The sequence below is a fragment of the Aplidium turbinatum genome, chromosome 7, assembly GCF_918807975.1.
Source record: "Aplidium turbinatum chromosome 7, kaAplTurb1.1, whole genome shotgun sequence".
In the NCBI taxonomy this organism is placed as follows: Eukaryota; Metazoa; Chordata; class Ascidiacea; order Aplousobranchia; family Polyclinidae; genus Aplidium; species Aplidium turbinatum.
In genome coordinates, this window is record NC_137478.1 from 26,791,868 (window position 1) to 26,816,741 (window position 24,874).

The 24,874-nt window shown below is 37.5% G+C and overlaps 4 protein-coding genes and 1 non-coding gene across 5 annotated transcripts; 2 read left to right on the top strand and 3 right to left on the bottom strand.

Moving 5' to 3' along the window:
• Positions 1–3,699: 3,699 nt before the first annotated feature.
• On the top strand, positions 3,700–5,976 carry LOC145773896 (putative ubiquitin carboxyl-terminal hydrolase MINDY-4). The gene is made up of 2 exons (XM_082585020.1): positions 3,700–4,206; positions 4,273–5,976. Exons 1-2 carry the CDS (start codon positions 3,700–3,702, stop codon positions 5,575–5,577), a joined length of 1,812 nt encoding a protein of 603 aa, XP_082441146.1. The 3' UTR covers positions 5,578–5,976.
• Positions 5,977–6,066: 90 nt separating this feature from the next.
• LOC145774355 (pyrroline-5-carboxylate reductase 3-like) lies at positions 6,067–12,203 on the top strand. The gene is made up of 6 exons (XM_082585584.1): positions 6,067–7,897; positions 9,371–9,513; positions 9,618–9,722; positions 9,926–10,135; positions 10,664–10,756; positions 11,955–12,203. Exons 1-6 carry the CDS (start codon positions 7,816–7,818, stop codon positions 12,141–12,143), a joined length of 822 nt encoding a protein of 273 aa, XP_082441710.1. The 5' UTR covers positions 6,067–7,815; the 3' UTR covers positions 12,144–12,203.
• A 398-nt stretch (positions 12,204–12,601) lies between these two features.
• Positions 12,602–16,566, bottom strand: LOC145774620 (anaphase-promoting complex subunit 13-like). The gene is made up of 2 exons (XM_082585903.1): positions 14,002–16,566; positions 12,602–13,373 (listed from the first exon to the last, which is right to left on the bottom strand). The coding sequence occupies exons 1-2, from the start codon at positions 14,122–14,124 to the stop codon at positions 13,257–13,259; spliced, it is 240 nt and encodes a 79-aa protein (XP_082442029.1). The 5' UTR covers positions 14,125–16,566; the 3' UTR covers positions 12,602–13,256.
• A 5,259-nt stretch (positions 16,567–21,825) lies between these two features.
• Positions 21,826–21,932, bottom strand: LOC145774914 (U6 spliceosomal RNA). The gene has a single exon (XR_014290087.1). It is a non-coding gene; the product is annotated as a U6 spliceosomal RNA (small nuclear RNA).
• A 477-nt stretch (positions 21,933–22,409) lies between these two features.
• On the bottom strand, positions 22,410–23,033 carry LOC145773897 (mitochondrial import inner membrane translocase subunit Tim29-like). The gene has a single exon (XM_082585021.1). The coding sequence runs from the start codon at positions 23,031–23,033 to the stop codon at positions 22,410–22,412; it is 624 nt and encodes a 207-aa protein (XP_082441147.1).
• Positions 23,034–24,874: the final 1,841 nt, after the last annotated feature.

Consider the following 24,874-nt stretch of genomic DNA (forward strand, 5'->3'; position numbering starts at 1 on the left):
AACCGGAAAAATCAAACGGTTCGACTCCCTGATTTAAAATAACCTAAACACAAAATTCCAGAAAGCAAGCAGAGATTACTCAAGTTTTCGACTAAATAGCATAGGCTATCCCTCAGGCTACTTACAATACACTGCAGCTTTGTAAAATTAACGCTTTGATCTCTTTTTGAAACAATAAAATTATAACTTTTTCAGCCTACTTTAGAGAACCTCTGACCAGATCATTGGTCCCAATCCCTGCATGGACTTTTTGCCAAATTCTGTGTTTGATCTATTTATAAAAGAATTGTTGCTTGTTTCTCGGCAGCCGATTGTAGCAAGAATTAACAGCGATAGACACCGTGTTTTGCCCATAAGGCTGGGCTCGTCAGTATCACACCGTATTGTGATACTGACAAGGGTATTCGATCGCCGCTTTACCAGTCCCAGTCCGTTTATTACGCAATAATAATTCTTCACAGCAATTGTTGCTTGTTTGATATCAGCGATACCTATTTGATATTTGGTGTTATGCTGATGAATGAATGAAGCATTTGGGAAGCACGAAATGGGAATTTGGAAACCTCAAAACTAAGAAAATAGTTCAGCATTTTGAAAGAATGTGCCAATACTGTATAAAAAGCTGGAGACATTTTATTTAAATAGGTTTTCATTTTTTTTTTCTGCAATGTAGCTTTGGAGTCTACTAGATGCATCAAACTTTATACATCGAAACGGTCTTTTGCCTGAGGATGGGTTTCTCTTATGTCCGGTTTTCTTTCTCCATCCTAGTGTTGTTATGATGACTGCTCATGCTCATCCACATCAATATTGGAACTGGCAAATTCCATCCACAACACTTTTCATTAGGCTGTCATTCTTTATTACATGTGTTCGCTTTTCTTTGTTTTCGTCTTATTTTTTGCTGTTTGTTTTTGGGTTTTGTGGCCATGCTAACTACAGACATATAGCCTACTACATGATTTACTATTCAGGTACGGTACGGTACGGTATGTTTTAAACCTTTCAAGGTTTTTCCACTTTTTTCTCGTTCATAACGTGCTGGTAGGCTTATATCGATTATTGTAGTTTGTAGGCTAGTACCGTATCTTTTTTGTCCCGGAGGCGTTCATGACGAAAAATAAAATGAATGAATGAACAAATGAAGAGTAGCCTAAATCATTGAAATCCACCTATGATTTAAAAAAAAAAAGTGATTTGAAACTTCACTTTAATTTTAGACTAAACATTGACATAAGTGTGCCACTGTATTGGAACACAAACATAACCAAACGGACCAAACCATGTCGGGGGAGGAAAACAAAAACTTGCTCAAGTAGGCTATACGCAATTTTATTGAAATTGCTTAAATTCATTTTCTCCATCAGATAACCTGAGGAGAATATTGTGGGAAAACAGTGTCTGTTTCTTGCAACAACAAAAAACACTGCACGCAAAAAACAAAGACAATTGGGAAGCAGCTGTCTCGATGACTAGGCCTAATAGGCTATAGTCTTTCGCTGCTTCCTGTCTGTTGTGAAATCTATCATGGTGCTGTTTTATTTGCATTGTTTGCAATTGTGCCGTACCGTAGCCTATACAATTCGCAATTGTGGCAATTATAGACGAAATAAAAGTTTTCTGTTTGTTCGCCCGCATAGCTCAGTTGGTTATAGCGCGTGACTTCGTGACCAAAGAAGCTTCAAGATCAAGCGGCGTTCGTTCGACTCTCGGGGTGTGCACTTGGGCAACGCTTTCTCAGAATTGCTCTCCATTCAGCGGCACCTATTGGATGGAATAATTCCCCGGCAACAAAACTTCAACAATCGGAAAACTTCACTCTGTCAATCTCGGTTACCGGCCCTGCGCTAAAAGCCTCTACAAGTATGCGAAACTACCAAGAATACCCATCAAGGCTTTCTCAGTCCGAAGATAAAGATTCAAAAACCAACCAACTCTCTCTTTTTCTGCACACCAAGTCATAAATATTTTAAACTTCCCAATCGCAACACGATCAAACTGTTATTCATTCATGCATGAAAAACGTCTCCGATTCAGTGATTCTGAACGCCAGGCGCAAACGCAGTGTTACCATTTTAGTCTTTTTAAAACCAAATCTATTTTATCTTTTAAAACCAAATCTGGTTTATTTTGCAACCGTTTGGTTTATCTTTTTTTCGATTGGGTTTATAGTTTATTTTTTATTTTTTTGGTTTATATTTGTTTTTTTGGACATACTTTACGTCTTATTTTTTTAGTTTATTTCTGCTTCAATTTGGCTTAATGGTGCCAGCAGTGGTGCCCTTTTAGGGTCATGTAAGCTACTGCACATTTTGCAATATAGCAATTTCTGCTATTTTCTTTCAGCCTAATTATAATCTTTTATTTATGCCTCAACATAATATTCACGACACAAAATTCTGTATCACTGTAGGTTACATCATTAGGCTATAACATAGCATGATGCCCTTCCGTTCCATTGTTCTTTGTATACCTGACACTTGTATCATTACTCGATAATGAGCTGAAAGATGAGCATTATCGCTATATGTTGTTTTAAAACTATAAAAAAATAGGCCTTTCAGCAAAAAAGTGCCCTTTTTTCATAATCCTGCCCCCCCAGTGAAAACTCGTTCCGGCGCCCCTGCAAGTAGCAGTTGTTTTTTAACAACTTTGTAACTGAAAAATAGCAGTGAACCAAAAATATCTGGAGGTTTGTCAAGGGGCTAAATAGGGACATTCCACCTGCAACTCAAATAAATCTGGTCAGAATTTTCTCTTTAACTTGGTCGTATGAAATGCTGCTAGTAATAAGCTTCAGCATTTCTAGAAAGGCCTACAGTGTTCTACAGACGGAGAATGCACATTTTACCAAGCTTCAAAAAGTGCCCTGCACGATGGACTGATTACACAACTTCACCACAATCCTTTGAAATCCAGTTTGCAAAAATGCTTAAGTCAAGATTCGCCGCTGTTAAGTCGCCTATTTTAGTGACTTAAATTGGTGGCTCAAAACCTGGAATGAGACGAGTTTTAAGCTAGGCTTAAAGTAAGAATAATTTCTGCAGCGCAAAACTCGGCTCAAGCCACTATCTAAGCCCGGCTTTCTTAAAACTAGTTTTGAGCTACCTTTCTGTATTCGACTCTAAGTATCTTAAAGTCACGCTAGTATCTTGAAATAATAGTTGATAAACCGAATCTCGCTTTCGGGATAGGGCTTATCAAATTAAAATTAGGGTTAAAGTTAGCCACACTTCTTTTGTGGTGGCCCATAAAAACTCAATGATTAATTCAAGGGGAAAATTTTTAAATATTTGCGGAAACTCCGATCAGCGACATTGGCTTTGTTTTATTTTTTTTCTTGATCTTTTAGGGGACTAAATTGAGGAACGAAATGTTCAGGAGATGGAATTTCGAAATTGATTGCAATTTCGAAATTGATTTGAGAAAACTTCAAATGCGTAGGTTATTAACAGTATGGTACCTCTAAGTAAATAGTAAATACCCATCGTCATCTTTTTTCGGGCAACCCTTCTGTGGTTGCTTCTAGTTTGGCAGTAACTTCTAGACCATTGCACCAAGCTGCGGCCGGTGATTGCCAACCTCTGTTCTATAATCTATACCATATTTTCCAGGCAATTTGGAGGTCTTCATTATACCTAGTGATTCTTGTCACCCATTTCTCGCTGCCAATAGAATAAAACATATGTTTTTCTTGCCATGGATCATAATATTGAAGGTCTTGCATCATCTATAGTGAGAGAGTTTTTAAACAGAAAGAAATGTACGATGACCTTAAAGCAAATGGATGAAGAATGGCCTAGAGATGAAACAAGCATAAGCAATCGTACAAAGCTGGCTCAGGCACTTCATATTGAATCGTGGGTGAAAAACAACAAGGCTGGGCATCCTACTTTCAAAACAATGTTAGAAATGATTTTACATAATGTGCTTTTGACAAATCAGTCGCTTTTGCAAAGCAACGCTACAACTTTATTTGAAGAAGACAGGCATACTGCTAAAAAAGAACCAATCATCAGGCCTCATACTGTACAGGGAAGTACCAGATCAAGGGTACTTCACGAAGATCAGTCCTTCAATAACAAAGTTGAACAAGTTCAAGTTGTAGAGGATTTGACACTCGAAGACCTAAACACTAACAGCACTGAACCTTTAACAAGCAAAATATGGAATAAAACTAATCACAAGTTAACTCATATTTGTGATGTTCGTGACTTCAACTTACTACATACTCAGCAAAGTGATTTTGAAAAAAATGAGAAGCTGGAAAAGAAAAAAATATCTCAAAAACGAAACACATCCTTTAATTCTGCACCAGTTCATCAAACAGATACACTTCATACTCAGTCTTTGTTAAATTTTTTAACTGATAATTCTGAAAAAACAATTCAAACCCAAGAATTTAAGCAATTTCACTCTGATGAAGCTTCACATATTCACCAAGGGCTAAAAAGTTTGCATCATAAATATGATAAAGAAAGTGAAAATGTTTTATTTCAACCGACAAAAAATGTAGCTTTTGATTTTGAAACCGCAAAGCATTTGCATCAACTTATTTTTGGCTCTCAGAAGCATGGCTTCCGCTCAGAATGGACAAATCAGGATTTTTCATTCTGTGATTGTCATGATAGAACTGATTTACTGCGTTTTGGAATCGTCCAAAAAAAGGGTGGGCCATGTGGAGTTCTCGCTGTAGTACAAAGTGTAGTTTTAAAATATTTGTTATTTTCAAGTGCTGACACTTTTCCCTCGGAGTCCTCTTTAAATGTCACTGACTCTGATCGTTCAAATTGTCTTGCTGAAGCAATTACTGAAATCTTATGGCGAGCTGGTGAAAATAAGTTTGCTGTTTTGGCAGTTTTATCGCTGAGAAAACAATTCACACCTCTTTCTCATGAATATCTTCCAGATGGAGTCTCAGAATATGTCACAACTATAAATTTTACTTCTCTGTCAGATTTACGATCTGGTGTGAAACAGAATGTAAAAGCTTACGAGCGTGGAAAAGGAAGCTGTATTTTACTCCTATATTCAGCAATTCTCTCTCGTGGAATCGATTTTGTAAAATCTGATTTTGATGAAACGAACGGAAAGTTAATGGGTTCCCATGGCTACTGCACACAAGAGATGATTAACCTGCTTTGTGTTGGACGCGCCACATCAAATGCTTTTAACAACACTGTGAAGCTTGATGGATCAACTTTACTTCGTGGTGTACACATGCAGAGTGACATTGGCCTGTTGTCTTTGTTTGAGCATTATCGTTCATGTCAGATCGGCAGTTACTACAAAGATCCTAAGTATCCTATTTGGTTAATATGCAGTGAAAGTCATTTTACTGTGTTATTTGGACTCGGTGAAAAGTTGGTATCTCAGTATTGCCCAAAATCATTTGAGCTCTATTATTATGATGGCCTTGCCAATCAAGATGAAGTTATTCGACTCAGCATTGACATATCTGCCAAAGTTGATGAGAGTTACCTTAAGGGTGACCTTGTTCCTCCATTAGAACATTGCATCAGGACGAAGTGGCCAAGGGCAAGTATTGACTGGAATGATACAGATCCAATACTGTAATAACTTTTATGATATGAGTTTTGTTTAAACTTTAGGAAAATGTAAAACTTAGAAATTGTTTTAAAATTTTATTTGATGCATTACCTTTAGCAAGTATTTGAAAGCCCGTACTTGTGTGTGGTGTTGGTAGTTACGGATTTTATGTTAAGTTCAATTTTGTGTAACAGGCTTGTCACATCTTTAGTCAAATTTAGTTTTTTTTGCTTAGATAGCAAGTACTGTAATATAGAGATAAATGAAGGTCGCATGAAGTTTTTGTCTCCATGCGAATCTTTAGGTAGAACATGTTGCATTGCGCTGACTCTGCAAAAGACATGATCAACATGCTTTTGAAGGTACTATGTCAACAATATTGAGTTTATCACTGACCCAAAATGACTTAAACCAGAGGTGGGCAAACTACGGCCGCATGCAGCCAGAGACAATTTTCTGTGCAGTCTACGAAGTCCTGAAGCAATTATATATATAAATTAATAATAATAAAATTTTTGGGAAATTTTAATTACTACTATGACTTAATTAAATTTTTTCTTCATATATTTCGTTTTCATAATGATAAATTATATAGTAATAAAAGGTTTCTGCTTGATTCTATTTGAATAAAAGTACTGATGAAGCCGCCTTTATGGCGGCGAAAGCTCTACCAATAAATTTTTGTAGTTACCAAACCTGGTTGATTTTTTATTGATAAATTATATATAGTCTTTTTATCGATTTGTACTGTAGTGGCTTGTTCCCCAGGCACATAGTGTTGTTTAGCGATGTGCAATTTTAGCAATATGTATCATTAGCGTCAAAGCAGCCGATTGCTAAACAGCCAAATACGTCACAATCAAAATTTCTGACTTTGGCCTGTCGCATCATGAGACTTTCGTTTTAGTCTTGGACCAAGGCCAAGGCTCTTGGTAAGCAACGATTGTGGCAGTTTTTCAGATTATGTTAATTCGCTCAAAGTGCGTCTGGCAACATGTGATCTTGATGTGGGTTGTATTCAAATAAATAATTGAGACAAACATTTTGTGTATCTTTTTATGTAATATAAAAAGCTTCAATTTTTTTAATCACTTAAAATTAAATAAAAGCTTGTGTTTTGACAATTTTATGTTTTGGTTTATAATTTTAATTATACCACTGTATTAGTGTAGTGTAGTCCTCGAGATAAAAAGTTTGCCCACCCCTGGCTTAAACTATGCCTTGCAAGCATGAGCTAATCAGGCTTTGGTATTGAAAGTTTTGAAATAACTAGGTCAACATTAGCCATGAAGGATAACTTCATTTTTAAAGCATGCAATTTTGAAAATTGTTGTCCAGTGTAATCAGTTGTACTGTCTGTTACATTGCTAGGCAAAGCTTTGTTCTTGCAATGTTTTTTCCGTTAATTTATGATTGCAAGTTGTTTAACTTTTTGAGATATTTTTCGATATGCTTTTGTTCTATGGTATGTTTTTCAGCATGTCATTGAATTTCTTACAGTACAATGCTTGAAGTTATCGAATGTTAATTCACTCCAAGGCTATATAGAAATACTTTTGTACATTCATTACTGCATATGCCTCATCAGTTCAATTTTGAATAATATTGTTTATATATCTGTCACCGTTGAGAAAAATTGTACTATTTGTTGTATTTACTTTTTTTTTCCTTTTTAGATTAGAGTCTGTTAGTTTTTATGTGATGCCCTCAAACAGGGAGAGTTGTCTATCGCACTAGATTATGAATGTAGGTTATTATAATTTGAATGTCCCTGACATTCTTACACGTATTTAAGTTTTGTTCATGTATGTTTCAACTGTTGTGTTGCACTAGTATCTATTATTATTTGCACTGCATATTATTCCAATAGTTTGTGTTACTGTAGGCTGTGATATTTAAGTTTTGAGTCACGGTACTATTGTAAATAAATCTTATGCCTTCACTGTAGATGATCGTATTTGATTCGTCAATGCCTTTTTTTTGAGGTTTCAAGCCATTACAAAAAGTTCTGAATTAAATTTCAAAGTGCGTAGCAATAGTTTTTGTTTTGAAGAGATGAAACTATTTCTGTAGTTTCACAAAAATCAGACACTGGTTGGAAGTATGTCATAAAGTTTTTTCGCGTTACTATAACGGCTCTACTGAGCAAATTTTGTACTGTATTTAACTGTTAATCTGTCTTTGTAGTGTACTGCCTGTATATTTACAAGGATACACTGTAATCATTTTTTCTCATATGAAAGACAATTTAATTGACAGTTAACTATGTCAGACATCAAAGAAAAGATTGGATTTATTGGGGGAGGCGAAATGGCCTATGCCATTGTCATGGGAATGATATCTGGAGGTAGGTAAACGAATAAAATAGCTAGAAAGATTGTTTTATGGGGCAAATGTCATTCAACATGAATTACAATAGTATATATTATAGAAAGATAAACTTGGTGGGGGGGGCGATTTCCCTTTCGTGGCTACGTCCCTGAGTTGGATACACGACTTTATGCTGCGGTCCAAATGACTCCATCCCAAGGTCGTAAAGCATGAATGACGCGAGATTTAATTATTTTGTACTAAAATTAATTGTTCTTTTGAATACGGTAGTAATTTCATTTGTCACGGTAGCAATTTTAGTTTTTATACATACCGCTATAAAAATTGCTTTTAGCATTTAAAAAAATAAGATGAAAATTGGCTATTTCGCACTAAAACCAATTGTTTTTTATATGGCAGTAGTTTTATTTGCATAGTAGAAGTAGTAAATAATAATAGCGGTAGAACTATGGCTTTCTCGCATCGATTTGTCTATTTTTCTTTATCAGCGCCAATATAAATTACACCTCCACACCTAATGGATCTTCGAAAACAAAACAGTGTAACTGACCTCTTGTGTTGTTCCTAAAGCACCGAGGAACGATATTAACTGCGGGAAGCCAGACTTGGCTTCCACTTCGAGTTTGCCAAACGTTTCTGATTAGTACGATTTCCCTGCAGACGTGTTCATTAAGATTAAAAAGCAACAAAGTGTTTGTTTGTTTTTCCTATCTTTATCCTGCATTGCGGGAAAGCGGACTTGAGCGCTATGCATCGGTGTACGCCTTCCGACGTACACCTGACCCACGCTGCAGCCGAAGGCAATGTCTGTTTCCGGTTGTCTACTCTACTTATGACTTAAATTTGGTACTACCTATTACTCGAAATCGATCCCTGGGTAGAGGCAATTATCGTAAAGTTTTTTGCCCAGAGAAACAACAGCAAGTGCGGGTGGCTGGAGTCGAACATGCAGGCTCTCGACTGCGAGCCCTACGCGCTAACCACTAGGCCACTGCTGTCGATGAATTCGTGGCAGCTTCATCTTGACTTTGTTAAGTGGAAATAATTAAAATTGCTCTCGTGGCAAATGAAATTACTACCGTACCTTATTAAAAAAACAATTTGTTTTAGTGTCATCTTTTGTTAAGTACAAAAAACAATTATTGTATTTTTGTTTGTATAAAAAATTGAAACTGCTACCGTGACAAACGAAATTACTGCCGAATTCAATTAATTTTATTACGAAATAATCAAACGCCGCGTCATTCATGCATTGCGGTATAATAGGGATCGCGTCATTCGGACTACTGTACCGTATGAAGTTGTAAACCGCCCTGAAGTTAACTATTACAGCTATGCATTGAATTTAAAATTGTTGCTTCTACCTTTTTTAGACCTCTGCTATGTTTGGCATATATTGTTTTTTTTGTGATGGTCAGAAATAAAAACAAACTGAACTGAGAATTACCGTGCTTTTACGTAAATTAACATCAAGCTTTATTGTGTTTAGGAGTCGCCCCATCTCAACTGTATGTTAGCAATCCCTCAGCTAATAAGTTAATTCGATATGAAAAAGCGGGTACAAAAACTACTTCAGACAACATGAAAGTTGTTACATCATGCGATATCATAGTGTTGTGTGTCAAGCCCCAGGTAATAATGCTCAGCATCTCCAAGTAATCTTTTCAAACATGGCTATGCAGAATCAGCTCTTGCTGTAGGCCTATGTTTTGCTAATTGTTATTTCTGTACGCTAGATATATCCAGTTGTTGTGAAAGAAATGCAAGATAACAAATTTACTGGCAGCAACCAATTGATCATATCAGTCATTGCCGGATTGAAAAGTAGCGCAATTCAAAAGGTAAGTACTGGACGATTTTTGCTTTGGGTCGTTGCACCTGTTGTTCTAAAATATTATCAAGCAACTAAATATAATCATATCGAAGTGTATTTCAGTATTCAATGCAATCGGCTAAAATTCTGATGTTGATAGGTGCTTTGCTAACTTCAAAAAGTTTGTAAGTTATTGAATAGTTTATTTTATGTGCAATGTTCTTCGTTTAGGATTTTCCATCTTCCAGGGTGATTCGGACAACACCCAACACTCCTTGCTTAGTGAAAGCTGGCATTGTTTTATACTGTGAAAGCCAGTCCTCGACAAAAGCCGATTTAGAATTGACAGAAAAACTATTATCGCCTTGCGCAGAAGTCATCTTACTGCCAGAGAGACTTTTGGATGCCGGTCAAGCGATATCCGGATGTGGACCGGCAATTGTGAGTTGTATGATATGTTCGTGGTTTGTCACTTCACAAAAGGATATTCAAACGACCTGTTTTAGCCTGATACTATTGTTTATTGCCGGTGGCATGGCGGAATGGAACGTCTGCACGACGGTACAAAGGACGTCGGCTCAACACCGCTCCAGAGCACGCGGTTCCCAGCAAGGCATGCCAAAATAATGGCAGCTGCTTACTCGATGACTACATGTCTCTTTCGCAGCTTTCAGCCGGGTTGCATATGTGATCGAAGTATATGTTGTCCCAATGAATAACAAACAACAATTAAAGGAAAGCATTTTTAGCGAATTTGACTATCATTTATTCAAAAAATAAAGAACTCAAAATGTAAAAACTAAACCCGTGTTCAGCAAACAAACGTTTCAAATATTATATTGTCTTCATCCTCCCCGTTTTTAAAAAAAGGATTTCTTTTTACTCATCTCGTGTCGCGGTTAATATTTATTTTATGTCGTCTTAACGGTTAGCGGTGCAAAATTAATCGACACGCTGCAAACTTTTTAGCTCTACACTGCAATGGATGCATTGGCTGACGGAGGAGTGAAAATGGGACTTCCCCGAGCGGTGTCGTTGAAACTTGCCGCAAAAATGTTCGTTGTAAGGATTGTTCATTTTTTGTAACTTTTTAAGAAAACACTTGGTCTATCAGCAGTAATGTGATGAATTCAGCAGTAAGTGAAGATTGATCCAGAAATGTTTCATTTATTTAAGAACCTGAATTTTGGCTCAGTTGCAGCGACACTTGGAATCCTGTCTGGTCACTGTATACCAAAAAAGTTACCGCTTGAAATTTTTGCTGAAAAGTTGTAATGTTGCTGTCAGTGATTTAAGTTGTGGGATGACGGTGGATAAGGCGTTTGACTTTCTGGCAATCAAACCAGGTGGGATATCAAATATCACTGCTTTTGTGGAACGAAACAGCTTAATCCGCTTACGGGATTTTGCTTTAACTCGGTACCAAAAAGTCAAAAACCGATGTTGTTTCTGACATAACACAAGAGTCGACTTTCCTTCGCTGAGCAACCCAATATCGAGAGACTCCTACTCTACTCTCGCATGAAGGCAACGTCGACCAACGGGCGTGGGGACTACTCACCTTGCCCCGCACTGGTGACCCCCGACGGTCAGAACAACGCAGTGGCTCTCTTTGCGTATCTTGGGCAAACCCACCCTCAGACACTGGTGGGGTAATGTGGCACGAAACAGCTTTCGGGGTTTTGCTTTATTTCGGTACCACAAACCTAAGTTGTTTCTGACAGAGCATAAGAGTCGACTTGCCTTCGCTGAGCAACCCAACATCGAGAGCTCCCGCACTTTTTCAATGTTTGATAAATCGGGTTCTTCTTCTCTCGTTTGACTTGTAGTAGCTTAGATTGGCAATGCCTCATCGTGCAGCCATGATACGGTAGTTGGGTCCAGTTTTCATAAATCGGGTTGCCCGGGTGATGGGTAGATAACCAACCTATGCAACACATACGTCTACAAGTGGGGTCCAAGAAGTATTTGTGGGCTCGAGAAACCACCGTGCAGTTTTGGATATAATGCGTTTTTCTAAGATGTGTCTTGATTTAGGGCCGAAAGATCTAATTGGTACCTGGCCCAAAATATCCTCTACGACCCTGCTCATCACTCCATTGATGGTGGCAAGGACAATAGCCTAGTTGTAGACTATGTAGCGAGTTACTGATTTAGAGGAAGACTTGGCTGGATAAGCTTCAGATTTTTTTACAGACAACAGTTCCAGAGCGGGTTCTATTTTGCGATTTCGTCTAACAAACTTTTTTTCTTATTGTAGGGAGCTGGAAAAATGCACTTAGAAACAGGCCTACATCCGGGACAACTGAAAGATGCGGTAACGTCACCCGGTGGGGTGACAATACGTTCCGTCCACGCGCTCGAGAAGGCTGGTTTTCGCAGCGCATTGATTGATGCCGTGGAAGTTGCAGTAGAACGCTCAATAGAAATAGGCGAAGGGAAAAAATGAAGTTTGCTCCAATTCTGCGTTGAATCAAAGTGCATTAAATCGTGATTAAAATCATATTTTCGATGCAGTTAACTTTGTCGGTGGTTAACAGAACAGGAAATAGGCTCCGCATTTTATTTTTAACAAATTTTTATATTTAGTTTTAATACAGTGCATTTATGGGATGGCCAGACAAGTTAATCGCCAAGAACTTCTCATCAATTGCCAAGAAAAAATTAATACACTCGCGTACCGGTAGCCTACGCTTTTTTGCTAAAAAGGGGTCATAACTTAGCAATGGAAAGGTTTTGTTGTAACGATTATGCACTATGCAGTGTCGTAGCCTAATCAAGCTGATATAACTGAAAAACAACAGATAACCTACGGAACTTTGATATTTAATTCCTCTCAAGATTGCTAGATCGTGAATAACAAATCAACAATCTGTCACCGAACTAAGGTAGTGTAAGACGCAAATATGGCCATGGAGGTGTATTTAATTTCATTAAACAAAATGCTAGTAAGAGAAGTTAAACAGAAGTTACTAAAACCTACCATTCTATGCCATTAAACATTGTGAGGTGATGTCAGTTTATTATTATGTTGCCTCATTGGAAAAGAACAATTTTATTGCATTGTGCACATGAATATCACTGCAAAGAAAAGTCAACCAGACACAAACACTTTAAAAACTATAAAGTTAAATCCATTGGCAAAAAACTGAGGATGGCAACGCATAGCAGTATCCAGTATATACATGTCATACATCAACCATTCATCTACTGAGTGCTGCCAGTTGATCCGCTATTTCTTGAACTTGTCGTTTTTGTGTTTCTTAGCCTACAGAGGTGTGTAACATTTTATAGAAGACACGATTCGTTTGATACAGTTCATTTAGCCATCATGTTCAAGGCACTGGCAGTAGTTCATTTGCAGACATCAATTGCTGTCATGGTTGTGTTGATTGCATTCAGTACGTTTCTTGATAACTGAAGCCATTTAGCCAATGTGATCAGGCTTTGTAAATTTAAGCCCACGCAGAACAGTCAAGCATCTCATTGTACTGTGCAATCACAAGTTTTGTTAACATTAAACGCAATCAACGGATGCATGCGTGAAACATTGCAGACAGTATCAATGAGGATGAACTAAGTGTGGTCTTTGAGTGGTTTGACTCAACAAAGACTGTAAATTATCATCTGTCCATTTCTTTTCAATATCTTTTATGCTTTCTTTTGTATTTCCATTATCCTGCAAAAATGTTAAAGTTGTGATTAAAACCCCCTTTAAATAGGCATTTCTTTCAAGTTCTTTATCACAAAAAAAATTCATGAATATCACAGAAAAAGTTTACTAGTTTCTGTCTGTTTGTTTGCTTCAGATATGCATGCAGATGGAGTTAAAATTAAATGGAAATACACACACGTGTACACTGTACAGCCTATTAAGAGCGTAAATCGCTGCACGATCATACAGTTATACTCCGAGTACATTTCAGTCTTCGTGCAATGGTACGTCAGCAGCATCATGGAATGTTTAATCATGATTTGTTTAAATTGAACACCGACCTTCAGCTTAAAACGGTCAAGGATTAATGCAAACTAGCTACAATAGTAGAACAATCTTCCTCCATAAGCAAATTTAGTACATTACTATCCCAGCCAACAAAATTGGTCCTTTTTACATTGATTCAACATGTGCAAACGTTGAATCAATGCAGTTGAACGTCTGCAGATGTTGAATCAATGTAAATAGGACCAATTCTGCTGGCTGGGATGTCGATAAGTAGGCCTACACCGCAGAGAAAAGTTTGCTACCGTACATATTGGGGTAAAGAACAGAAGAAAATAATCATGAACATTATTGAGTTATCACATGCCTGTTCCAACTCAGGCAGCTCTTCAATCGGAACATCGATGTCTTCCAATGGCAACTCATCATGAATCCAATCTTCATCAATTATGTCAATAAGCCGACCATCAATCGTGACTTCACTATCCATTAAAATTGCTAATATTTTATGTTTAGAAAAATTTTTGTGAATCTTGGCCTGCGTTTGAAGCACAAAATGTCTAAATGAAGGGAACACACAAATAGACAATTGTATAGGTACAAACCATGGAGACTTTCACACACAGGCCATGCTCACAGGCAGTTTTAAATCGACTGGAGGCCGATCTGTTGGTGGACAAAATGGCTAGTATATATATAAGTTGATAGTATGAGTAGTAGTTAATACATATAATCTTTGTGTGTATTTTGTGCAATTGTTAACATACGGTACAAACAATGAATTAAATTTTGGCATTGGGTCCAGCAACACTAGGGAAGGACTTGTCATTTAAGTAACGTAAAATTAGGAGTTTTGCAGTGATTAGATAGGCTATTCAGTAAGGTGCATCAAACCCCCCAATGTCGATGAATTGTCATGTTGATCGGTACCAATGTTCCATTTAGGCCTAAAACAAAGTTTGTGAAATTTGGTTGGAATCTGCACCTGCCTATGTGGGCAACCATTAATTTTTCTTTTCAGGGTTGCCATTTTGTAAATACTATCTATAATTAAATGAAGTTTCGCATTTAACTTTAATAAAGTTTATGATTTCAGGGGGAAAGTGCACCACTGCACCATAGCATACCTTATTTATTATTACATTGTTTCCTACATTTTCAGGTTTGGAATCCAGCAATTAGGCTTTGGTTTTACTTTCTCTTTTACAAATTTTTGTAAATAAACGTAATTTTGGGCAAAATTCTATCTTTTCAGATTTCTGATTGTAGTCGTACGTTAACATGACAACTAATAGACACAAAATATTTGGCTTAGGTGATACTGTCACTAAATGCGATGGCGAAATAACAGGAAGCCGTCTTCCAACCGCGCTACAGATATTGAGATCTATTATCTTTCACTTAGAGGACGGATATAGTGAAAATCGCACAAAATATGAGGCTGCCAGGATAGTATACATGAAAACTATTCCATTTTTTGAAAAAGGAGGCATACCCATGTTAGCTGAGCAGACATGTCAAAAAATCATAAAACTGTTACAGGAGAATGAGAAACTGAGGAGAATACCGAAGGCACGAAGAACAACTCCTGCTGTAATTGCTAAGGTTGAACAGTACCAAAATGACCTGTCAAAAACATTCCCTTTATGGACTCCAAATTCCGAGCAAATAATACAAAACCCAAAAGACATAAAATTTCTAAAATTGATGAAGACTGATAGAATAGCTACTATAGCTGGTTTCGATGTGAAATCATTTTCAAAACTGAAAAGGAAACAGGAGAGAATTGTAAGTGCAGAGAAACGGCATGAGAAGTCTGCTAGAGAAACTGAAACTTTATTTTCTACTGTTGGATTCGAAAGCAGCTCTAGCGAGGATGAAACGCCGCTATCATCATTTATACCACAACAAGCTCCAAAATCTCACAAAAGGACTGTGCGCACAGGGACTAAAGCTTTCATTCCACATGACACTGTCAAATCTCCAAAATTAGTAGCATTAGCTACTAGAATAAAAATGACAGCAGCACAACTAGCTGCGTTCACGGAGGCTTTCGTAGAAGCTGGAGGAGATGCTTCAAAAATTACAAAATCCTACTCACAAGCTGACAAGGCCAGGCGTCAAGTTAACCAAGAAATAGCACAGGAATGTAGAGAACTGTGGATGTCACCGAAGTTTATGTCACTACATTGGGATGGCAAAGGGCTCCCAACCCTCGTCAATAAGTACGAACACGAAGAGAGATTGGCGGTTGCCGTAGGTGACTCGAAAGAACTGAAATTACTAGGAATCCCAGCTTACAAAACAGGAACTGATCAACGGGCTGGACATATCATCTCAAACTTAAGTTGTGGATTGTTGCATAGCTGGCAGTGGTCGGAGAATGTAGTCAATATGGTATTTGATACTACATCGACTAATACAGGTCAAATGACAGCAGCATGTATAATTGTATAAGTATTCAGTAACAACTTGATCGAGCGTTGCTATGGTCAGCATGCCAACACCACATCGGCGAAATCATAGTGTCTCATGTGTTTGAAGACTTGAACATTGAGTCATCAAAGTCTCCGGAGATCACTGTTTTTACCAGGCTCAGGACAAGCTGGAATCATCTTCCCCACGATGGGGATCAAGGACTGAGCCACTTGGATTTACAAAGCTTTTCTGTAGAGGCACGTCCCCTTATTCAAGAATGGATAGATGAAATTCTCGAACTTGCAAGAACTCAGCTAGAGTATAGGCGTGACGACTACAAAGAAATGATGAGTTTATGCGTGGCCTATTTAAGTTCTGATACTGTGAACTTTAGCTTCAAACAACCAGGTGCCATCCACAAGGCCCGATGGATGGCCAAGATCATATATGCCATAAAGATTGTACTGCTAGAAAGGCAAACATCTGAGCTGCCAAAGGGGACAATAACTACCAGTTCTCAAATACAGAAGCTAAAACGATTCGTGACATTCATTTCTCTGGTGTATTGTCAATGGTGGTTTTGTTGCACAGTAGCTGTCGACGCCCCATGGAACAGCTTAACTTTATATCACAAGATTCTAAAATACAGAACAGTGAATGAACTGATATCAAACAGTGCAGCGAAGAGTTTCAAACGACATCTATGGTATCTTTCTGCTGATATGGTACCATTGGCTCTCTTTAGTTCAAAAGTTCCGAATGCTGAAAAGAGACAAATAGCCGATAAGCTCATCAATATGAAGCCAGCAAATCCACTTGTATCACCGCAAGATCGCACTGGTTCCGGATACGGAAAACCCAATTTCCCAAATGAAATTACTCTCGTATCATGTCTGACAGATTTCATCAAAGTTGACTCGTGGTTTTTCTTCCATATCTTGGAAATAGACGATAGTTTTCTCGCTTTGCCTGTGGGCAAATGGTCGCAATCTGCTGCTTATCAGTCAGCGCTTCTCTACGTTGGTTCAGTAAATGTAGTCAAAGATGTCGCTGAGCGTGGTGTACAACTGGGTAGTGATTACTAACGCAGCGCTAGGAGTGAGAAACATTTTCAAAACACTATTCAAGTTGTTGAAAGTAACAGGAAGCGCATTCCAAACTTACGCAAGAGAAAATCTGTGCCTGCAGAAACCGTAACCAAGTGATATTAAATGACTATTGCTTTTTCTAAAACTGAGAGTACCGGACCGGTACGTTTAAGCATATTGGAAGACATGCTACACAATTTTACACGGTCGGATTTTCCACTAGCATGATCTTGAATAAAGTTATGTTCAAATACTTGTGAGTTTATATCAATATCACTTCATGCCATTCAAAATGTGCTTAGACTAATATTATAGCATATATGAAGAGAGGGGCGTTCTTCCCGGCTATCAGCACAAGGCTGAGCACTCGCTAGTACAGCGAGCAGCTGCGATTCGCTAACCATAACGGTGTAGCTTCCACGCAAGCCATTCAGACTTTCCAATCAACGATATGTTTCTCGGCAGCCGATTTGTAGCAAGAATTGACAGCGATAGACACGTGTTTCGCCCATGAGGCTGGGCTCATCAGTATCGCACCGTATTCTGCCACAAATTTATTCGACCACCGCTTTTCCAGTCAGTTTATGGCAGAATACGGTGCGATACTGATGAGCCCAGCCTCATGGGCGAAACACGTGTCTATCGCTGTCAATTCTTGCTACAAATCGGCTGCCGAGAAACATTATAGCATATATATATCTCATTTTTGTTTTTTTTGAGAGATTTTCAAGCTGCCGGTTGCCCACATAAACGCTATCCAATTTCAATGATCTTTACTAACTTGGTTAGTCTAACAACAGGTGGGATCTACAAATTAATTTCTCAAAAAACATAAAAATGTTGGGGAGACGATGCGCCCTACTATTCAGTGATCACACTTTGGCAATTTGGATTCCAAAAACTATCATTTCAAAGGAATATAGCCTACAGTTATACACTATACAGTAAAGTAAATTTAGCTTATAGATCACAATCGAAATTACATTGGCCTCCAGTTGACAAGCCTGTGTATTGTGTATATAGATCGCTATGGTACAAACTCTACTCTGACATGTTAGGGGCTGTCCAAAAAGATTTCTGCAGTCAGGGGGAGTGTAAATTGCAGATTTTTCTTAGCACAGTATAGATTTTGCAAATATAAACGGAGTCATTTTTTGCGATTTTATGAGGACGTCTTTTATGGACAGCTCCTTAGAAAAAATCTTAACCAAAATCATCAAACAATAGCAACAATGTCATTCCATCTTTAATTGAATTTTTTTTTAAATTTGTTCACCAATGGTCTCAGATTTTTTCATATTTGGCAAAATTAAAGATCTCATTGAAAAAATGAGTTTGCAAAAAAAATGAGCATTCTATGTTAAGCGATTGGAATCGCATTTTGAAATTTGTAAAAAATGGGGAAATTGGGGCTTTTTTGGTTCCGCTTGAGTGGTTTTTGGTCTGTGGGCTTAACGTTGAGGTAGAAACTTGGGGTAAAATGCTATTCCCCCATTTTTGGGGGTGGAGAATTCAAAAATGTTATTTAAAATGCTCTTTGACCATGCCTTCTAGGCGTAAATTTCATTTTTAGTTTATTTTATTCCGAACTCCGTTCCAGAGCGCTCTGCATGTTTAAAAATATTTTGAAGATGGCCAACGAAAGCTGAAGCATGATACTACTTGGGATTACTGAAATGATTCTAGGTAAATTACAATTACTACCAGTATTGGTTATACTAGCCTATTTACCTTCAAAGTTAGGTTGGTCTTGAAAATTACAAAATTAAAGTATAATATAATCCATTTGCAATTTGTATATACCGGTAGCGTGTAAATGCATTATAGTGGCCAAAAATAAATTTATTGTGTAACTGTTTTGCAGAGTTTTGTAAAATTGACAGATATATTTCTAAATCTATGTTCATGCTTGTTTTTGTGTGCATACGATAGTATTTTGCTACTATACAGCACCTTCTATTGAAACAAAAAATGGAGCCATGCTCTATTGGAATATTGAAGAATGTAGAAAGACAATGCCACGGGACTTCCAGAATTCGAATCCAAGGTTTTGTCAAGTTTAGTGACATCAGTGATAATGAAAGGATCATTTACCTTTGGCGAGCTGGACTAAACACAGAAAGTTGTGGGAGAGAAGGAAAAATTTGTTTATTTCATAAAAAGCATTTAGGAGAATATTTTCTTTTCAAAAAGGTTAAGTGTATTGATGTGTATCAAAAACACAAAAAGAAAAAAGTTACCAGGGACCATATTATTGATTTGAAAATGGCATTGCACTTGAGGTCCAAAGACTTTACTTGCATACCGGGCAATAAATTATGTAAGAATTGCTGGAGCATGGTGTGGAAAGATATGAATGTTGAGGAAGATGCTTAAACATCCTCGACTGATTCTGAAATCAAATCATCCGATTCAAGCTCAATTGAAATGTTGGATGCATCCATAAATCAATCAGATTCTTTAAAACGATTAAATGAAGTCCTACAGTTGTTGGGCAAATCAGCAGTAAAAACGCACTCCATCAACAAGCGCCAATGTACCTCATACGCTCAAGCTAAAATAAGTAATGCTGTCAGAGTCTACAATAAAACATATCAGTTGCAACGGCAATACAAGAAGAAGAACTAACACCTTCCACTTCAGATGAGAAAGAGCACGAAAATGCGATCAAAGCAAATGATTTGGATATGTTAATGAACGAACTAAAGGAAAAAATAACAACTGCAAATCGCCAAGAAAAGTTTGCAATCCGTAGTTTTAAAAACTCAAAAGTTTGCAATATTAACTTTAAAACCAAACTCTTGGCATGTAGAAAAAACAAGAAAGTTTCTTGAAGTGTCTAACTATTATGTTTCTCAGTCTGTCACGTTAAAACAAGAACATGGAATTTTGGCCAAAGCTGATTCCATCGGAGCCAAGCATAAAATTCCAGAAGACACAAGACAGCTGGTTAAAGATTTCTGTCTGGATGATGAGCATTCATTTTCTCGAATTATGCCCGGCCAAAAAGATTTTGTCAGTATAACAAAGAATGTACATGAACAAAAACGTCTATTGCTTTGCAATATTAGCAAACTTTATGCACTGTTTCAAAAGAAATATCCGGATGTGAAAATCGGATCATCAATATTTTACTGTCTTCGGCCTAAACAATGCATCACTGTATCAGCATCAGGAAAGCATAGTGTATGTGTATGCACAATACATCAAAATGCAAAATTGCTTGCTGCTGGAACAAAATCAGGCAAAACATACAAGGATTTTATGCGTATGATTGTGTGTGATCCATCAAACAAACAATAAATGCTTCATGGCTGTCCAAGTGTCCAACTTGTCCAAGTATATCAGTTCTAGAAAATGAATTACAGAGTATATACATTCGATGCAGAAGATATAACTGATATGATGTTTCAGCAATGGACTACGACTGACAGATGCACAATTGTAGCACAGACTTGTTCCACAGAAGAGTTCATCAGCTTGTTTACTTCAAGCATGAATAAGTTGAAAAGGCACTGTTTCATAGCAAAAACTCAGAGCATGCATTTGAAAGAGCAAAAAGAAAACCTACAATCCCATGAAGCAATTGTTCTGTTAGACTTTGCCGAAAACTACAGTTTTGTAGTACAAGATGAAGCACAATCTTTCCACTGGAATAACTTGCAGACTTGCAGTGCTCTTTGCATCCAGCTGTCATATATTTTGTTCATGGTGAGGGAAATTTGAAAAATACAAATGTTTGTGTAGCATCCGAGGACAATGATCATGATGTTCCCTTTGTATATGAAGGTCAGAAGACAATAGTGAACAACTGAACATTGTAAAATCAGACATGCCTCATGTGAAAAAAATAAGCTACTATTCTGATGGATGTGCACAGCAATAGAAGAATTACAAAAATTTTATGAATTTATGCTGGCACAAGCAAGATTTTGGCCTAGAAGCTGACTGGGTATTGTTTGCCACCAGCCATGGCAAGTCGCCCTGCGATGGCATAGAGGGTACTGTTAAGCGTTTGGTTAAACGAGAAAGCTTGCAGCGTCCGGATTCTGATCAAATACTGGATGTCTCTACTTTTTACAAATTTTGTACAGAGAGTATCAAAGGAATTCGCTTTGAATACTTTAGTACGGTACTAATGAACTAGAACAGGGATCACCAACTGGCGGCCCGCCATGCTGTATCGCTGCGGCCGCGGACGGCATCAGCATACAAATATAACCAAAAATACTTTTCTTGAGGAGTTAAAGAGCACGAAGGCAAAAAATACTTTCCGGGTAGCATATTTTCGCTTTGCATACGATTCCACCGACCGACCAATCAGATTATAGTTCTAGGTGGGGGTCGCTTAAAGTTATTCCAATGCGATGTCCAGCCGCACTGTCCCAGTGGTTGATTAAAACGTCTGTTTTCGAATTTCGAAATTGTCTGTGAGCATAGGGTTGCTTATTTCAAGTTTGCAAATGTCATGTAAACACTAGTGTGCGTTTCACCATTATTGTGTTTTACGAGCAGTGTTCTCTTTATGCAAGTTTTTGTTGGCAAAATAGGTCGGTGTGCCAACTCAATTTATAATAAATTGGAAAAATATTATATATAAATTTAAAGACTTTTTCTGATTGTATTATGAAAATATTTAGCTTAGTACGGTAGGCCTACTGCAAAATGTTTTTTTTATTTTTTTTATATATATGGAATGCTTCACGATTTTGCATGTCATCCTTGCGCAGGGGCCATGCTAATCTTCTCTGTATCGTTCCAATTTCAGTATATGTACTGCCGAAGCAAGTACTGCAAAATGTTGTTAATCAACAAATTCTTGCCACGCTGATAAGCACCGCAAGTGACAGTTGTCTACTCTATAATAAAAGAAAGACAGTTTTATAGACTCTCACAAAAATGAAAAACGCTTAGCATAGAATGCTCATTTTTTTGCAAACTCATTTTTTCAATGAGATCTTTAATTGTGCCAAATATGAAAAAATTTGAGACCATTGCCTTGTTGAACAGACTTTAAATTAAAGATGGAATGACCCAATTAACATTCAAGAGAAGGTATAAACACAATATAAAGTAAATCGGTTTGTCCAGTTATAAGTTGACAAATTGCTTTACTATGTTACAAGCATACCAGTAAAACTTCTAAGTCAGTGTATTGTCAATGAACCCATTTTGATTTTACTGGTATAAGCAACATTGCAGGTTCAACTATGCCTAGATTTAAATTAAAGATTTTTAAGCATTAAGATTTACACGATGTTCAACATTTCTATGCTTCGGAATTATTATTATTAACTGTTGTAGGAACATACATACTTTTCGTAATTGGATGATAAATTAGATTATTATAATAGGAATAACCAAAAATGGTCTTTATGAAATCAACAATGCGTTCAAAAAAATTCTTTAAGTCTTTTGGTATTTCATCAAAGTCAATATCATAATCAATCATCATATAATGTAATTTCCACCATCTTCCAAACAAACCAACATCAATTACACGACGAGGAAACTCATTCCATCTTGGATTACTGTACTTGCACTGGGTTAAAAATGACTTTGTATCTTTATCGTAGTCAGAATAGTACATTATTGAAAAAAATCCTAGTTGTTGGTATCGTAACATACCCTTTGCTAAATACTGCAATTTGTTTTGTACATAGTTATCGGTTGTTTTGCTTCTTTCAGGACCACACAAAAGTAGATCATGGGATGATTCAACCAAACTAGCAGTATATTGTGCTTCTGTTGGCATCGACTTGTATGCAGCAAATCCTAAAACCGTACATCCTGCATAAACCATTGCTCTGTACGGTCTTTCCTTGGCAGCACCCAATGTTCCATCAGCAGCAGATTTATAATCCAAAGCTATTTCCTTTGCTTTAGCATACATTTTGCTTCGAAAAGCTTTGAAGCGTAACATCATTTATGTATCAAAGTTCAATTGCAATACCTTAGCTGAAAGTAATGCACTGTATTACTTAAAACTGACAAACTCAGTTGAACATCAAAATTTTCCAAATATGGATGACATTAACCCAACGTTCTGCTAAACCAGTGGTTTCCAACCTTTTTTTGCACCGCAATACACTCAGAGCAATCAACATTGCCTCGCGACCCCCCATAAACACATTGAACAAAAGCATATTTAATGCAAAGTTTACCTAAGTTTGATTAAGAAAATGGCTCTGTTCATTAACTGTTATAAAGTAACAGTTACAAGTAACAGTTAAGATTTTCAAAGCAACGGTTGATAACTATTCAAAAACAACAGTTAAGCACACCACTACTGTGGAAAGACACACTTTTCAGTTTTCAACGGTGTTCAAGTTGCCAGATGTTTTTTAATATAGAAATATAAAACAAAGTAATTTCAGCGGGTTTAACATGATGCATTACATAAACAAATATAACCATGGGCTCCGTTAGAGGGGGGGCCGCGGGTGTGATTACCCCCCACCAATTGGAGTGGGGGGATAACTAATGCAAAATTACCCCCCACTAATGTAGAGATAAAAATTTAATTTTTATATTTTTTCTACTTTTGTGTTTTATTTTTTTATTTTGTTGCACAACTTTTTCGTTGTTTGCTAGGAAACTCCGACTCGCAAGACAACGCAAATATGCAATAGAGACCTGCATAATTCTATGGGAATTGTTCAGGAGCTAAGTAGCCTAGTTTGCACAATCAGTCTGGCAAGTTCAAAATCACCCTGCAGGAGGAATCCCACCATGGCTTGCACACTTTGTGCCAAACAAGAGGGCTGACACGTGTACCGGCCATTTGTTCAGTGTTATCAAACTACGAAGCATTGCTAAACACACTTCAAAATTTCAACAATGCGAAATCATTAGGCCTTTATTCCCAATCAGGGGTCGATCTTAACTTTTTTTTTCACTAGCCCACCGGACTAGTTGCCATCCGTTTTCACTAGCCCGCATGATTTTTCACTAGTCCGACCAGTTTACTGACTTTCCACTTGTCTGATGACATATTAAGATAAGTGTTTTGGCTTAGACCAGGGGTCACCAAACTTTTTTCTCTGAGGGCCGGATTGCTGCGAGATTAACAGCTGCGGGCCGGATGCAAATTGCGAAAAGATATATATACAACTATTTAGAATCTCCATTGATTTGAATTGAGCACAATAAATAACAAAGTCAGCTGTGGAGTAGCAAAGTTGTGACGAAAATCGAAAGGTTGCTGGAAAAGTTATCCCTTGCTGTTATACATTACATGGCATCGTACTCATGAAAAAACATAACATCTTTCTAAATTTGGCCTAGCCCTAGGCTGTCCAGTGTCCCCATTTGTGGTGGCCTAATGATAAAAACAGAACACCAACATGTAGGCTGCCTGGTGGAAAAATGTACAAATTCAACATACAACAACGAACTATAAGAACGAACAATTTTAACAAAAAAGTATCTATTACACAAAAAGGCAAAGCCAAAGACGGTTGCTAATGCCAAGGGAAGCACATGTACAGAATTGTAGTGCAGCTGTAATTTCCGCAGCACGTGGCGGGCCGGATGAAATCAATTCGCTGGCCGGTTGTGGCCCGCGGGCCGTAGTTTGGTGACCCCTGGCTTAGACTGAAACTAATTAAAGTAAAGGCTTTCAGATTTCAGTACGCACAAGAGAGCAACAATACGCACAAAAACACCTTCTCGTACTACAGACGCAAAACAATGCAATTTTAAAACATAAAAAATAAATGTGGCATGTGGTGT